At 45.0% G+C, this 16,831-nt stretch overlaps 2 protein-coding genes across 2 annotated transcripts; both read left to right on the plus strand.

Moving 5' to 3' along the window:
• The first annotated feature begins 980 nt into the window (after nt 1-980).
• On the plus strand, nt 981-4,883 carry vgll4l (vestigial like 4 like). The gene is made up of 5 exons (XM_076729903.1): nt 981-1,215; nt 2,859-2,982; nt 3,089-3,347; nt 3,941-4,022; nt 4,163-4,883. The coding sequence occupies exons 1-5, from the start codon at nt 1,149-1,151 to the stop codon at nt 4,462-4,464; spliced, it is 834 nt and encodes a 277-aa protein (XP_076586018.1). The 5' UTR covers nt 981-1,148; the 3' UTR covers nt 4,465-4,883.
• A 3,770-nt stretch (nt 4,884-8,653) lies between these two features.
• Nucleotides 8,654-14,886, plus strand: slc20a1a (solute carrier family 20 member 1a). Its single transcript, XM_076731020.1, has 11 exons — nt 8,654-8,769; nt 9,631-10,226; nt 10,356-10,496; nt 10,614-10,699; nt 11,669-11,765; nt 12,963-13,082; nt 13,170-13,379; nt 13,466-13,937; nt 14,021-14,206; nt 14,285-14,369; nt 14,453-14,886. Exons 2-11 carry the CDS (start codon nt 9,878-9,880, stop codon nt 14,606-14,608), a joined length of 1,902 nt encoding a protein of 633 aa, XP_076587135.1. The 5' UTR covers nt 8,654-8,769; nt 9,631-9,877; the 3' UTR covers nt 14,609-14,886.
• The last annotated feature ends 1,945 nt before the right edge of the window (nt 14,887-16,831 follow it).

The following is a 16,831-nucleotide window of genomic DNA, read 5'->3' on the forward strand; positions in this document are numbered from 1 at the left end:
AGTATATAGTAAACAGCACTTTAAAACGCAGACGCAGTACCCTGGAGCAGGGTTTCATGGCATGCTGTTGCTGTGCATGACTTGGGGGGGCACTGCTGAGCTTAAATTGAGCTCAGCAGAACAGTTTTCATGCATCTATTCACAGCCAGACCTTTATTTGTGCAGCTCCTTCTCACTGCTGAACCAACCTTCAATCACTCTGTGGGGACAGTAATCACCAGCAGTATTAAATGGATTGAATATGGATCAGCCAATAGCAGGCCAGCACAGATGATCATTTTTTACTATTGTGCAAACACGTCAATCACACAATATGATTGACGTGTTTGCACACATCCTCGTATTAATGACACACTTAATTCTTTTTCAGCAGTGCCACACGGAGGATCTGAGCGAGTGGCCTCCAAAGACTTTCTGCCTGTGGCCAAACTCCTCAGTATGCTCAGGCAAGATTGTTCTCATGGCAGCAGCATTTTCAGGACTTAGGACTCTTTGTCTGGCCATCAACAAAAGCCTTTGGATTAGCGGTGAGGCAGGCACACAGTGCAGCTGCGTGCGTGTACGGGCAGGTCAGCGGAATGACTGGAGCTCCGGTGGGCTAAGAGCTCGAAAAAATGCAGTTTGGTGAGATTGCAGATTAGGTGGGAGGGAGGGGAGTGGGACAGGTGCAGACTACGAGCAGGGAAACAATAGGCACACTTCACTTTCCTCAGGGATCAATCGAAAAAATGTGTGAAAAAGGAGATTTACGACCCGAAAGGTGTATTTTCATGTGGTGACACTGTGCAGAAAAGAAAGTGCTGAATGAGGCAGAAGCTTCTCTAATCGTGTGGATTCTGTGGTGCTGTGACATTTAGCAACCACACTTTCCACCTCTGAGAGCGGTGCGCTCTCCGAGGAACAATAACAACCTGAATGAATGAGGGCTTTGGATTGGCCCAGACAGCAGCCAATCTGATCTCTCCGAGGAGTGAGTCACAGGGAAGCCACCTATCTGCCCTCACCTGATACTTTACCTGGCTGAGCACAGACCCAGCATCTCATTACCTTTCCAATACAATCTAAAACTGAGGCTCATTGTGTCCTGTGAGATCCAGCAGCCGAGGTGTTCCTGCGTGTTTGGCTTCATCGGACAAAGACGAGGAGCCATGGCCGTGGCTAATTTCCACTACATCACTCGGATGAGCAGCGGCTTCAAGGTCTACATTTTAGAAGGTGAGTTTCATTATGTCTTTTCTTTTATTGCCTCATGTTGCTTGATGACAGTGAAAACTTGTATTATCTGGATCAGGAGAATTAAGCATCAGCTGTTTAGATCTTGTGTCATGTCACCTTTTTTGTCACCTGTGTGTATTGCGGTGGCATTTCTCCATGTTATTTGCAGGATATTTGTGTAAATACAATATCAGATGGAAAGAACCAGATGTGTTGACAGTCACTTGAAAATACATATACATAACAATAATATCTTTCAGCTTATAAAATAAGCTTTGTGAAATGGGTTTTGCTTTTTTGTCATAAAGAAAAGACAGATCGATTTCAAACAGGTAATCTACAGAAAGTGAAGGACTCCCCATTAATACTCATTGTCTTTTTAAGTCCTCGAGCTTGAACTAAGATCCTGTAAATTGTGCTCTCACTCACAGCTCCACTGATTTTCTGTCAGATATCCCCAAAATCTGATCAAACGCAGCAAAACAGAAGGTCAGGAAGCATATTCTCGCTGCTAATAAGGAAGAAATATCCATGCCTGAGGCATTAGAAAATCAGCATAGGTGTGGTTATACCTTCCCCCCACCTCCACATTGGCAGTCGGTGTGAAGGAGCAGCTCACAGGTGTTGGAGAGTTCAGCCAGTAGGGAATGTGGATTGGAGCGAGCACTTAGGCTGCGAAGACACTGAGAACAACGTCTATTGTCTTTCACTTGAAACAGATAATCACCGTATTGTTCTGGTTTTGTGAGGTCGCACATGCTACTGTGGCTTCTTTTCAAACACTGAGTGACACATTTGAATACAGCTGAAGGAGCTCTGAAGGACTCCTGCTGCCCCATCACTGTGGATTTTCAAGTGTTAGCCGTCAAACAATGGGCCACAGTGTAATTACGCTGCCACTACATTTTCAAACAATGCTGTGTTTTGACTGTATGCATGACTTTTGAACATGTGAGCTCACTGATGTGAGACCAGCGCTCTGGGAGCTTTGATTCACCTTTATGAAAAGGCCTTAAAATCATCTATTAAATCTCTACATAGATTTCATCTCCTCTTCAGCTCGTCGCTGACATCATCAGCTTCTTGTTGATGTGTTTCAACTTGTGCAGCTGCAGAAATCCACCGTGCGTTCTCCTTGATGGCCCTTTCACAAATGGGTGCCGCCCAGATCAGGGGCCTCAGACACTGAACGCTGCTAGCTGCATGGCACCCCTTCAATAACAAAACCTGTTGATTGTGCCCTTTGGACTGAGCGATGGGGCTGAGCGCCAACATTATGCAGAAAAACAACATTTACCGTTAGCATTGAATCAGCTGTGTGGTGTTGTAAGCCTCACTCATCAGGTAGATCGAGTTCTACGAGTTAACGGAGTTTACAATTAACGGTGTTTAAAAAAAAAAAAAACATTTTCCCACGAATAGCTGTCATGCAGGTTGATGTCACGTATCAAAACAAGCAGTTACTCACCAGTGAGTGACACACACTATTGTTAACGTAGTAAAATCATCACTGCCAGTATGTGGTCATTTGTCTTGGCAGATTAATTGGCTCTAGACAATGAAACAAAGCCAAAACGGTTGTGATGGGACGTTACTTTTAAAAGCTTCTTATTCTAACTCTGCACTTTAATTTTGTTTTTCAGGTCAGCCACACCTCAGAAGCGAAGACAGATACAGGCACATCACGAATGACCGGGCTCGAGTGCCAACAGTGTATCCAATCAAACGCAAGCGCAGCCACGAGAGAGGCCTGACATTGGAGGAAAGGTCGGTCAAACTCACGTATTCATGTTTCCGCTCATCGTTCACACTGAAATGTGATTTATCGGGTGCATATTCTCTCCAAGAGATGAGACATTTTCTGATCTTTCAGGCGAGAGCGGGCGCTGAGCAGGAGCGTTGGCAAAGCTGCCCAGAGAGCAGCACCAGCAGCGGCGGTGTTCAACAGGCCGCAGAGCCCCTCGTCCACCGGAGGAGTCTGGAGCCCAACGCCCAGCCCCACCAGCCCTCTGCCCACCCATGTGTACTACACACCGGTCATGGATGAACCACTCGCCCTCATCAAGAAGCCAAGAAAAGACCCTGAACGCACAGAGGAAAAGACTAAAAGCTCTGCAGCCACTCCAATCCAGGTAATTTACAAAAAAACAAAAAAACAAGTGCTGCGTGTGCCCGCATCACGCTGGGTGTGATTTCCCAAACATCATGGATGTTTGGGCTGTCAAACCTCCTGAAAAGTGGGAGCACTGTATGTTCCCTTTGTAGTGTCAGTGTAGCTCCAGGCTACCCACAGCAGTGGTACATTTTCCATCTGTAGTCAGTGAATCCAACTGCACAGACATTCTTCCTCCAGCAGCGCGTGCAGGCCTAAGCTTGTTCGAGCTATGCAATCCAGCCGGATTCGGGAAGAAAATGTGAGCAATGGAGGGAGGAATGCCATCAACAAGACCAAACAGACTGCTCTGTCTTTGACCTGCATCTGCCACCACACTGGGAGTGATCTTTCATGGGCAAACCCAACCAGTTTAATGGGTTTTCAAACCATTTTACTTTCTAATTGAACAGTAGTTCTCTGCAGTGGGACGAAGTGTACAGTCAGGTTTAAGTGATATTTAGCATTTGGAGAGGAAAAATGGAAAACATTAACGTTTTAAGTGCAAAAAAAAAAAAGTCCTTCTCCTGTGTCTTTTGATCTAATTAATGCCGCATCTATTTCTTTCCCCAGATGCGTCCATCTGTGATCACCTGCGTCTCCTCCTCACGAAACCCCTCCTGCAGATCCGAGGTCCACAGAAGCCACTCATCAGGTCAGTCTCACGCTCGTCAATGAGCTCACGCAGCAGACGGTCACTCCCTCATCGTCATGCGTGCATCAGATATCCGCTCACTTTTCCTGACTCACCGAGGTGTGTATGTGATGGTTTGTCATTCACCCTTTCTCCTCCAGTGATTTCCAAATGCGACTACGACCATGTGGTTGAGGAGCATTTCCAGAGGAGCCTCGGCGTCAACTACCAGAAAGCTCGCTCCCAGCAGCTCTCCATCAGCGTGTCTGTCGATGACCACTTTGCCAAGGCTCTGGGAGACAAGTGGCTGCAGATTAAGTCCAAGTCTTCCTCCTGTTCTTCCACACCTCCCAGCAGTCCAAGTGATACTCACTCCCCGACCTACAGCCACAGCCCGAATCAGTCCCACAAAGAGTCCGCCAGCAGCTCATCGCCGGCTTCCGGCCACTGGTCTGTCAATTAAAGCAGAAATGTGGAAAGAAAGTGGACTTTGTGACTTTTACCATTTCACTGCGTGCAGCTCTGCTTGCTGAGCAATGGAAATGCCAGCGCTAGTGTTGAGAGGGCAAGCTAACAGATGCAGGAGTGCCGTCACTTTGGACCTCTGCGTGTCCAAACTTCAGGCACGCTGACGCAGACGAATGTAGCATAAATTGGGACGTCCTCGTTTGTTACATTTCTGTCCTCTGCTTGTCCATAGCATCGGATTACGCATGGTGATGTGGGATGATTGAGAAATCAGCCAAGTAATCCTTCACATTTCTTTGATTTTGTGTCATTCTTTTAACGCAGTCTGAATGCCACATATCGTTGTATTATATTTATATTCAGATGTAAAAGGGGTTGCTTAGAGTCTAACTGACTTGCCTGTCTGCTGTATGATATCACGCTTCTAAGCTTTACACAAAACAAAGACTTTCAAAAAGACTTTGGAAAAATAAAAACTTCAAAAATCCTTCAATCGTTTTGTGTTTTGTGTCATTTGTAAAGGCATATTTGTTAAGTCTCATGAAAAAAGCATCAGATTACAAATGAAAAGTGTCGTATTTTTGTCTAACTAACGATGCCACAAACTGAATAAAACCCCATTTACAGTCAACGTCGTCGAGTCACCTTGCAAACCCTGGGCAGGGTGGTGTACCAGACAATCTAATTTCAGTAGTGAGTCAAGGTGTGTCTGCAACACGTCCGGTGCACACGCTTTACACAGAGAGCTGTTGCCACACACTGCGTGGAAATTAAATGGATGCGTGAGCAACACATTCGGGACGCTTTCCTGTAAGTTTGAGGGAATGTAGGGTGCATGTTCCAGCAGGCAGCAGGCCTTGTGTTCTGACATTCCTGTCTCCTGAGAAAATGACTCTGTAAGATCCTACAGATCCTGTTTGGCAAGGGATAGGAGGGAGGGAAGAGGGGAAGGAAAGGAAGGGTTGGGCTAATATAGGCCTGAGCATGAGAACCAGCCGAGCTCTTCAGTTACTTATTTGCATGTTCTATCTTGTCTAACTTTAAATATGATAAGCAACATTAAAAAAAAGTCCGAAGCTTCTGTCTTTGGAATTACAGAGTTGGTCGATTCTAAAGAAGTGGGGAATAACCGAAATGTTCCGAACATCTTTGGAAAGGAAAATTAAATGTCTTTTTGCCTGAAAACTCTTAAGCTAAAGCATTAAAGGAGTGTATGTTGATGCCATTGTGTGGTTTGAGTTAAGACTCTGCAGCTTAAAGTCCACAATACAGTAACATAAAGTTTACATCTAACAGGTCTGCACATAAAGGAGCAAACAGTGACCAAACGGCTGGTTATTACTCTCCCTCATTAAGTGTTTAAACTGGTATTTCCACATGGAGTGTATTCATTAGCCCGTGTAACCTGAACTGGGGCATTGATGCCATCTAGAGGCCCTTAGGTAAACCTGAAGCAGCCGACGCTGAATGAGAAACGGTCTCGAGTTGCACGATGAACAGCACAAACAGCTACAAACACAACTCTGCAGGTCAGCTTGTTGTTGAGTGAGAGATCTCTGACAGAGTGACCTTCAGAAAGTGAGGAGAGAGAGAATAACACACACCACTCTTCATTCAAACCCACTTCACGTCTCATCTGACAGCACTAACGCCGGCTGTGTTCGATGCGTGATACCTGTTTACAGACAGACTCTGCAAACCGCAGTTACATCAAAGTTTTCTCTGTAAAATAGGAATTTGTCCTCTGTCGTCCAGAACATCTCAGTCGAAAACAGTCTTCATCTGGCTATGAGAATGTTCAGAGAAAAGCCTTCTCAAGCTGCTCCACAACAAATGCACATTGTTGTTTGAGGCAACAATAAAAGATAATTACGATCCTGAATACCTCAAACAAGGCAGAAAACAACATTTAAGTCAATTTGACTGCAACAGTAGTAATTAAGTATGCACCACAGTGCTGAAGATTGGCCGAGCCCTCTGGGAAAGTTCCTGCACTTTGTCTTGTCTGTCAAAAGTTAGATCACTGTCAACAAAGCATGAAGCATTTTGTAAATAATCAAAATTGCAGCTCTAATCTCATGAGAACATGATTGCATGGAACGGCTGCGCGTCTGTTGTGGAGCAGCGCATGCTTCGCCGTTCAGCCTCGTCAGATTAAGCGATCAAAGATGGATAATTGTTTGAATAACGATTGTTCGCTTCAGGAGCAAACTTTATATAACCTTCAGCAGCGAGTCAGAGCGATAAGAAACGATGCATGTGAGATGGAATATTCCACAGAATTCAGCCTGATGTTAAGAGACATAAGAGCACCACAAAAGGCCTCTTTCAGGACAGAAACAACTCGTAAATACAGAAAAATCCCGTTCAGTTGAAAAAGCAGCAACTACAAAGAATCGGCTGTAAAATCTCTGCACTGATTCTTATTCAAAACTAAATTTTATGTTACTTTTACAATAGAATAAAACACTAACATGGCAGCAGTGGGCTGGAATATGAGACAAGCAGGCTGAAAAGCTTTTATATTAATCACATTTTCTGTACTTCAGGGTTGAATGTGGCCTTGAATGAGGATTTGGTTTTAACATCTGGTAGCTTTTTTCAGAAATGGTCATAATGTCTCTTGACTGTCTCCGATGTAAAAATGTGGTTTCTCTTAGTCATGTTTTGGTCATTTCCCTCACGAGTTGGTCTTTGGTCTTCATATTTCTGAGTCAGCGATGGCTCTGCTTAGAATAAAACCATCGGATGTCAACGTTTTCTTCAAAGAAAGGTCTTAGCTGTTGCAGATCTTTCGGTTTGCTGATTAAATCTCAGGAAAAGAATCATGGGAAAAGAAACCAAAGACACTGCGAGAATGGTGCAGGAAAGTGAGCTTGTGGGTGGATGATGGCCGTTTATCCATATGGATTTAAAGTGAATGGACATTTATTCTGCACCTCTCTTCTCCTCTATCGACCCCTCAAAGCGCTCGGAGCCAGGAATCAAACCTTCAAGCCTTCTGATTGGTGGACGACCTGCTCCACACAGCCGCCCCTGCACTTAGATGCACTTAGTGCTTGCTTAATGAGCTGTAGATGTGTGTGGCATGCTAACTTTGATATGACACAGGATGGGCTCACTGTCACCTTCTCGTCTTACCCAAAGCACATGCAGACAGCTCAGGTGCTGCAGGTTTTCTGCCACCTTCACCTCTGTCTTCAGCCCTGAGTCACATCCTTTATTTCCTCGTCACATGCTTTGGGGAGGTCAAAATGTTCCGCACAGGTAGCATTTGTGCGACTTGTCAGGTGTCACAGAAACTACATCATCCAGCAGGCACCACATCAATGAGTAATGAAGAGGAACTCATCAGCAGATTTGGAGGCAGTGTACTGTGGCGCCTCAGAAACAGGTCCGTTCTGCTGACGCTCTGGAGGAGCTCCTCAGTAATTCATGGAGAATAACGGGTTGATCAGTAACAGTTTGTGGCTGTTGCTTCACTTCTGCTTTGCACGCTTGCTTAATGAGCTATGCACACTGCAGGTGATTATCCGCTGACTAAACTCAGACATATAGGCAGAATATATTTCTCTCTGGAGGGAATTCCTCAACATTAACATCCTTAAAATCAGATGGAGACAGACCAGGAGAAAGAGACTTGAAAGAATCTATAACCTGAATATAAACTGTCCTGTTTTTCTAACCTTACTGGGAATGAAAGGTTACGTTTGGCCAGTAGGTGGCACCAGAGTGGGGCCCATGCTGTTACTTAACTGCAAGCTGTAGTCATTTCAGCACATGACAGACTGAGCTGCTCAAGCTCATTGTCTTTCTTTAGTGTAGATACGAGGAATAAGCAGGACTATATATAGTATCCATGAATATTATGGGAATATCTCACTGATTACATAAAAAGAAAACGTGATTACCATAAACACTCTGTAGCCTGAAATGCTTTTTCGTATTTTTCTTTAGCAACAAGATGTAATTAAGTAAAAACAAAAGCCATCTGTGTTTCCATGGTGGCGAGGAAAAACAGCATTTGGGGATTTCGGGTTCATATGCAGCAAAGCAACATAATTAAAGACAACTGTAATTATTCCCCCTTGCCAACAAACAAGCTAAACATTAGCTGCAGTCTCATGACCGGAGTGGAAAGGCGTGTACTCAGACCAGCTCAGTATATAAACCGACCTCCAGCAGGAGCCTCCAAACATGCCTGAGAGCTGTTCATAACATCCTCAGTGCGCGTAAAACCGCTGCGCTCAGCTGACAGCAGGACGCACAGCAGCGCGGCACACCTCCGCTCCAGCCAGGTGTAAGTGCGTTTCTCTCCTCTCTCTCTCTTCTTCTGCCTTTTCTCCTTTGTTTTTTCTGTGTTGTCCCTCCGTTTGAATTACGCAAGAGCCGCTAAGGAGATTAACATGCCGTTATTTTCTATACTGATGCTGAATGACTGACCGCCGGCAGACCTGAATGGGCCAATTCTTCGCAGCACCAAAGTCTCTTTTTGAAGTTTTTAGCGGATTTATTTGTGCTTCTACTACGTAACTGGAATCTGAGAGGCCAGGCCAGTGTGATTATGTGACGCTCACGTGTTGAATGTTTGAGAGAAAGTGCTTTTATAGACAAGATTTCGTGACAGGATGGATTTAATTTCATTTTAGTGTGAGCTGCTATTGGTCCAAGATCTTAGAAAATCCTATTAAAGCTCCCCAGGAAATAAAACACTGAAGTTAGCAGAAAGTAACTGCTCTGTGTCCAGTATGCTTGATTCACGTGATCAACCTTAAAATAAGGCAGCAATCTTTATTTTGGGGATATTAATGCTTATAAAACCTGCATAGTTTATGAAGCTGTTGATGGTCTTCTTCCTCTTTTTGTCATGAATATGGTAAAGAAAGTGACTAACTCAGCTGTCCACAGACATGTAACGCCACAGTGATGTTGATGTGGTTCACACCACTAATGACTTACTGCTGATATAAAACACTTGATCATGAGCACTTCCCTCTGCCACTGCATGCGGCTGTAAATCAAACCTGGGGAACAAAGCGATCCGTGCTGTGTGCTCGTGTCAGTTTGGGCTTGTTAATATGTAACTCGACTCAGCCTTTGTTTTGGACCCGGTAAATACAGAGCATTAACCACTAACTCGTGCATTTCTGTGTTTCTGCAGTGTGTATCATCAGAGGCTCGCAGTCACAATGGATGTCTCTCCCGCCTCTTTACCTTCTCACTTTATGATGAAGCCCACAGAAGAACTCTGCTCACTTTGCTCACAATACATTTCTCACAATTAGCACCTTAAGAACTGAACCAAGGGGTTCTGTCATACATTTTGCTGTAGAAATTTATTTATAAAGACACGTTACCTCAGAAGCCACAGTCACACCACATAAATCTGCTTGTTTGAACTCGTCGTGATGGATACGACCACTCTAGCGACCCTGGCTGCTGCCACCACCGCGGCTCTGGCCTCCCAGTCTGACATGTCAGGCTACTTGTGGCTGCTGGTGTTGGGCTTCATCATCGCCTTCATCCTGGCTTTCTCCGTGGGGGCCAACGATGTGGCCAACTCCTTCGGCACCGCGGTGGGCTCCGGAGTGGTCACCATGCGCCAGGCCTGCATCCTGGCCACCGTCTTCGAGACGGTGGGCTCAGTGCTGCTGGGGGCCAAAGTCAGCGAGACCATCCGTCAGGGGATCATTGACGTCCGGATGTACAACGGCTCTGAACACGTCCTGATGGCAGGGTCCATAAGCGCCATGTTTGGTAGGCTCTCACATGTTTCAGAGAAGTTTCTTTTGAACTCGAACGGGAGCGAGGGAGATGTTTGGAGATGTTTGACCAGTGTGTGTTCGGATTGTGAGAACAGGCCTTGCTCATGTTTTTGTCCTGAAGGCTCTGCTGTGTGGCAGCTGGTTGCATCATTCCTGAAGCTCCCCATTTCTGGAACCCACTGCATTGTTGGAGCCACAATTGGCTTCTCAATGGTAGCCAGAGGTCACCAAGGGGTCAGATGGATGGAGATCCTGCGCATCGGTGAGCATGTGTTACTACTCGTCACCTTTTCAAACGATTATCTGTTGAATCTGAAACTCAGCTGTCTTTAAAAGCTTGTTAATTAATGTCGTTTTTAATGTCTTTTGCTGTCCAAAGTGGCGTCCTGGTTCCTGTCACCTGTGCTGTCAGGCATCATGTCAGGAATCCTCTTCTTTTTTGTTCGTAAATTCATTCTGAACAAGGTAAGTCGAACCCGAACACTAACCTGTGGACATGATCCATAAGTGACATCTGAAGTCACAATATAGAAATACTCCATCACAAGTAAAATACTGCGTTCAAATGATACTTTGGGGCTTCGATCGGTTAAATTAAACCATGTAAGGAGTTTAGAGGAGAAATGGCTCTTCGGAACTTCAAACAACTGATAGACATCTGAAACGTGACAAGGGGCCCCATCTAGACTCTTTTTTTTATATATAACTAGTACAAATCAAAAGGGTTTGGAGCCACTGTTTCATCTGTAGTAACACATTATATTTTATAGGCTTTGACTACATGGTGTTTTTAAAATCTAAAATCTCACTCTTCAAAGTAAATATTAAGTCCAGCTGCTTGTTAAAATAGAGGAATAAAAAGTACAATATGTCCCTCTTTACTGTGGTGGAGTAGTTAAGTGCTTAAAATGGAAAAACAATATAAATACCTCAAAATCGTACTTAAAGGAGACATTTTGGGCAACGTGCTTAACTGCATCCTTGCAGAAAGTTGCCTGATAAGATTGACACTGCTCGTCTGTACAAACACGCAGCCATCACCAGCAGCTGGCTGACTTCACTGAAGACTGTAAAAACAGAGAAACAGAAAACAAAATGCACCAATCAGCTCCTCCAATTAACACATTATACATCGTTAGTTTGATCTGTACAGAAAGCAAAGCACAAAACCCATAAAGCATCCCTTCATGGAGTCCAGGAAGCTGCAGGCTCTACTGAAGACAGTGTGTTAGTTGATGAGCGTTGGAGGTGCTGGTAGGCAGATTTTGGTACCTTTGAACAGTCTAGTCTTTGTGCTAAGCTACGTTAGCCTTCTGCTAGCTGTTGCTGCCTGTTTGCTTCAGAGTGGCGTCAATCTTATCTAACGGAAGAAAGCAGATATTCGCCAGTGTTTTCCGTATGAGCCAGCTGTGTCTCACACACTGATCTCCACAGGTCGACCCCGTCCCCAACGGCCTCAGAGCTCTTCCCGTCTTCTACGCCATCACTATGGGCATCAACCTGTTCTCCATCATGTTTACAGGAGCACCACGTGAGTACCACGTGCACACACTGCACTCCACCCACACCCACGCTCCTCTTGATTCACGCTCACAACACAGCAGCTGTTGACATCCCTGGAGCGAGGTGAGGTCTGAACACATGTCACTGAGGAGAGTTGATGGCATTCTGCAAGAAACGAGGAAACATTTCATTTTAAAGACTCCACATTGTTCTTATTTTGGACACCCACTCTGGCATCTCTGTCTCGTGAGCTGTTCCCTTTAAGATAACACCAGTGACAAAACCTCCAGACACTGATTAAGACAGGATTTCAGGAGACTAAAGACACCAAACACAACAAGAATAAAGTAAAAGCAGTTGAATGGGAATTTGAGAAAGATGCAACTATTAAATGGACAATTTCCACTCCTTTTTGTTTCATTTGCAGGATTGAACTTATCAAGAAGTCAACTGGCCTGGGCCCTTCACTGAAGGCTGCAGGCCGGTGTGTGTGGGTCAAGGAGTGTAACACACCATAACTCCCGCTGTGCAAAATTACAGCGTAATACAGCAGAGCGCACGTCTCACACTGATACCTCACACACGTTCCAGCCAACACGCTATTTTCTGACACAGAGACACAAAACATTATATCTTCTGTGTGACTGTTGTGGCTTCTTAGCCGATGAAAACCTCTTGTTACTGTGCAGCTTTTCATTGGTTGTGAAGCTGCTGTTGTCCACATAAAGGAACAGGTAAGTTGTGTCTGTTAGGGGAACTTCAGTGTTGTCATACTAACCTGTATTAAACCTTCTGTGTGAGCATTAAGAGAAAAGTGACCCGACTACAAGCGTGAGTGACCTCTCAGTGTGCTATCACTTGGCTGCAAGACCGGCCTGTTTCTCGCTATCTGATTGGACGAGTGTGTCCTCCTGCTGATAGCGTTGAACACACTGAAACGCTGGAGTAGACTTTTATCATTTTGTCACATGACCACACCCAATGAGAGAGGAGGAGGTGTGGCTACTCTGGAAAGATGATTTTATTTTTCTTAGAAGCATAAAATGCCGTCAGGGTCGTGTTTCTAAAACATGCCTATGAGGATGTTTTTAAAGTAAGTTACAGGGATGTTAAAGTACTAACAGTTTCTTTTCAAAGGAGCAGCTTCAGAATAAATTAAAGAGGCGGTGAAGTTTCTCCTTATCTGAGACGGCGTTCTCTCTCATGTCCCTGTCTGTGTGCACAGTGCTGGGTTTTGACAGAGTGCCATGGTGGGGTACACTGTGCATTTCGCTGGGCTGTGCCTTCGTCACAGCTTTGGTCGTTTGGTTCGTTGTGTGTCCACGCCTCAGGAAGAAAATCCAACGTGAGTATGTTTCCGCTTTCGGACTTCACGGGCAGTTTGGCCGCAGTGTGACGTACTTGATCACAGTTGAGCACTAATGTGATTCAGGAGGAACGGCTGCTGCTCCCTGCGAAACTCCACTGATGGAGAAAAACTCCAGCAAACCTGCAGCAGCAGAGCAGCCCCCAGCGCCCCGTGACCCTCGACCCCAGACCCCTCCAGCAGACTGCCAGAAGGTGGCTTTCAAACTCGGAGGCTCAGATGAAGCTGATCTGGACAGCAACGACATGGAAACCAAAGACTTGGACGGCATCAATGGTGAGAACTGAAAGGACTCAAACCCACAGCCCAATAACTGCTAGTAATTCTGACTAAGTTCACCAATAACTGATGTATGTTCACAGGTCTGAATGGCACCGTAGGCCCCATGATGATCACTGATCCTCACAGTGGACGCTCCCACACCATCCACAAAGACTCTGGCCTTTACAAAGACCTGCTGCACAAGCTTCACATGGCGAAGGTCGGAGACTGCATCGGTGACAGCGACACAGAGGAGCGGCCCATCAGGAGGAACAACAGCTACACCTCCTACACCATGGCGATTTATGGCATTCAGGGGGATCCCAAGTACAAGGACCTGGACGGCGGGCTGCAGAGGAGGTCGAGGGTGGACAGCTACAGCAGCTACAGCTCAGCGGTGACCAGCGGGAGTACAGTCCAGGACGGGAGCGTGACTCAGGAAGCCGGCCCAGACCTCCCCGTGGAGGAGGACGAGCTGGAGGTCGACCAGCCGGCCGTTTCCTTGCTCTTCCAGTTCCTGCAGATTCTCACGGCGTGCTTTGGCTCGTTCGCTCACGGAGGCAACGACGTCAGGTAGGAGACGCTGGTTTTCTGCTGAGGGATTCGTGTCTGTGCTGATCATTCAGAGGAGTCACATAAGCCGTTTCTCTCACTAGCAATGCGATTGGTCCACTGGTGGCTCTCTGGCTGCTCTATGATGGCGGCTCCGTGGTGTCCAACGCACCGACGCCCATTTGGTTGCTTCTTTATGGCGGAGTGGGCATCTGTGCTGGACTCTGGGTGTGGGGACGAAGAGTGATCCAGACCATGGGCAAAGACCTCACACCCATCACCCCCTCCAGGTATGCCACACATTTATAACCTGACACTCTGGTTAATCTTTCTGTCAAAACATGCTGACACATTTTCGTCCATTTCAGCGGATTCAGCATCGAGCTAGCTTCAGCGCTCACCGTCGTTGTGGCCTCCAATATCGGGCTTCCTGTCAGCACAACCCACTGCAAGGTAAGGAAATTAAAAACCACACGACTGCTGAACACTCGTGGAGCCATGAGTCACACCTGTGATTTTAACCCATGTGAACACAGGTAGGCTCTGTGGTGGCCGTGGGATGGCTGCGCTCCAGGAAGTCCGTGGACTGGCGCCTGTTCAGGAACATCTTCATCGCTTGGTTTGTCACAGTTCCCATCTCTGGGCTCATCAGCGCTGCTATCATGGCTCTCTTCATATATGTTGTTCTGTGAGCCTCCCACCGTCAGCCTCACTGGTTCTTCACCCGACGGACAGTTTGCGTTTGACGGACAGCTCATGAAACACGTTGCTCTCTGTTAATGACATTTATATTGTACAGGGTCATTTCAGGGTCAAGCCGGTGATGTTATCTCCATGAACGATGCAGGAAAATAACACTGTTCACATATCCAGACGTCTGTGATGCTGTATATCCTCATGTATATTTGTAAAAAAAAAAAACAATATTATGTTTAAAATCAAAGCATTCGGTTTCGAATGAAAAAGCACAAATAACAGTTATCTTCTACTTTTGCATTTTTTGATGTTATAAAACAAGGAGTTGCTTGATTTGAAAGGATTTCAATGTATTTTACTCACTATTAAACTTTTTCCACTGAATTGTATTGACTGTGTGCATGTGGGAGGGCTGGGTTAGTCATCTGAAATACGGTGTTGACTAAACACAAACACGTGGTTTATACTGTCCTCACATCAAGTTTTCATGTGTAACATTGGAGAAAAATGTGAGTCGTTTATTTTGAATGTGATTCTGCAAATGTCCCACGAAGCGAAAAAATAAAATGCAAAGAAAGTGTGCAAAGGACAGTGAAGTCCAATGACAGCAAACACAAAAAAAATGTGGAAAAGAAAACAAAATATGTCGAAAAATTGGTAGAATTAAACATGAAACATGACATTATGTCACATTAAATAATATAATGCAAAACCACAGAATGGCATAAAATAACATATAAAAGTGTTACATGAAACACAGTAAAATAAAACACTGGAATAGAATTAAATAAACAAAAATATACAGAAATAAGTGTTTAAGTGTTTATGTAAGTTACAGTAAAAGCTATAAAACTTCATCCCAGGCCGGATTATTTTGACTGACTGCTGTTGGAGACTCACCCTGTAGTTTAACATCAGGTCACGTCCCTCCACATGAGGCCACATGATGGCGCTGTTCTCCCGACAGCTGAGGCAGTCTGTGGATTGAAGCGGATGAATGATCTCTGCCAGATTCACCACTAAAGGAGTATTTTTCGTTTTTACTCAAACGCACCAGCCTACAGGCGCTGAGGGGGTCTGTTTGATTCTGTATCTGTCATGAGCAGAGACGCGAAGCTGGCAAGAGAGTCTGACTGATGAAGCCAAATGAAAAGAGCTGGGTTTGAATAAAGGAGAGCATTTCTTTGAAAAGACTTTTATTCCCTGCAGGTCTGCTGAGCCTCAGCCTTTAGTCCTCCATATGTCTCACATGAGTCAGACTGCACTGAGATGAGCATTACTGTGGCAGCATTAACTACAGCATCATTCACAGTGTCGTCAAGTCTGCATCCATTTCATCATGAGGGTTTCTGTGGATTTTTTCCTGAAGGCTGTTCTTAGAGCTGTGATGACCAGCGTGGCTGGATTCACACCACAGGTAAGTCTTTCACATGGCTTCATTTCCACATAAACAGACACTGGATGACACTGCGCTCATGAGGGATTTGATGTAATGTGCTAAAGCTGCAATTAGTGCAATTCATATAATTACATGTGATTACATTTGGTGCAATTTGTGTGCAAATGCCTGAATGCTAGATTTTTATTTTTTTTTTGATTAAAATGATGATGAAAAGATCCAGAGCTGACATTAAAATGATATTTTTCAGTTGTTAACACTGATTCTATATCACATAAATGATTAGTCCCATTCAAACCTGTTAAAGACTCACCTGAGTTTGGAGACAAGCTGCTCCACCCACACAGGTGACAGGCGTAGCTGCACCTGAAACGACCTGTGTCACGTGTCTAAGTGCAAAAACGTGATGTATTTTGGAGGATCTAAGCAGTGGACAAGGCTCTCTATCATTTAAAACACTCTTTATAACCAGTGAGAAAACCAGGAAGAGCTGTGATCTCAGGAGTCCTTCTCTCTGCTGAGGATTTCCAAAATATTCCCTGTTTTTGCAGTTACTTCACTCTGGCAGCAGATGGTACTGTTGCCCCATTCAGCAGAATTTCACTTGAAGCTGTTAAGTTGAGGCAGACTGCTGCAACAGGCAGACATTGACATCAGTTACACGTGAAATGTGTGCAAAAATATGTTATCACAAGCAGCATCATCATCATCAATCATCCATGAAATCATCTGTGAAATGTTGATTCTTCAGAAGCATCTGAAAGTAGAATAATTCTGTGAAAAATAAAGCATCTGCACCCTGGAAAGGTCCTAAAAACAA

Source organism: Chaetodon auriga, chromosome 5 (assembly GCF_051107435.1).
Source record: "Chaetodon auriga isolate fChaAug3 chromosome 5, fChaAug3.hap1, whole genome shotgun sequence".
NCBI classification, from domain to species: domain Eukaryota; kingdom Metazoa; phylum Chordata; class Actinopteri; order Chaetodontiformes; family Chaetodontidae; genus Chaetodon; species Chaetodon auriga.

Excerpts from the sequence above, each read along its gene's own strand:
- vgll4l (XM_076729903.1), top strand. The coding sequence starts at position 1,149 with ATGGCCGTGGCTAATTTCCACTACATCACTCGGATGAGCAGCGGCTTC. Across the intron at positions 2,983-3,088 it reads GGCCTGACATTGGAGGAAAG|GCGAGAGCGGGCGCTGAGCA; the intron begins GTCGGTCAAACT and ends CTGATCTTTCAG. Across the intron at positions 4,023-4,162 it reads CCACAGAAGCCACTCATCAG|TGATTTCCAAATGCGACTAC; the intron begins GTCAGTCTCACG and ends TTTCTCCTCCAG.
- slc20a1a (XM_076731020.1), top strand. The coding sequence starts at position 9,878 with ATGGATACGACCACTCTAGCGACCCTGGCTGCTGCCACCACCGCGGCT. Across the intron at positions 13,938-14,020 it reads CACGGAGGCAACGACGTCAG|CAATGCGATTGGTCCACTGG; the intron begins GTAGGAGACGCT and ends TTCTCTCACTAG. Across the intron at positions 14,207-14,284 it reads ACACCCATCACCCCCTCCAG|CGGATTCAGCATCGAGCTAG; the intron begins GTATGCCACACA and ends CGTCCATTTCAG.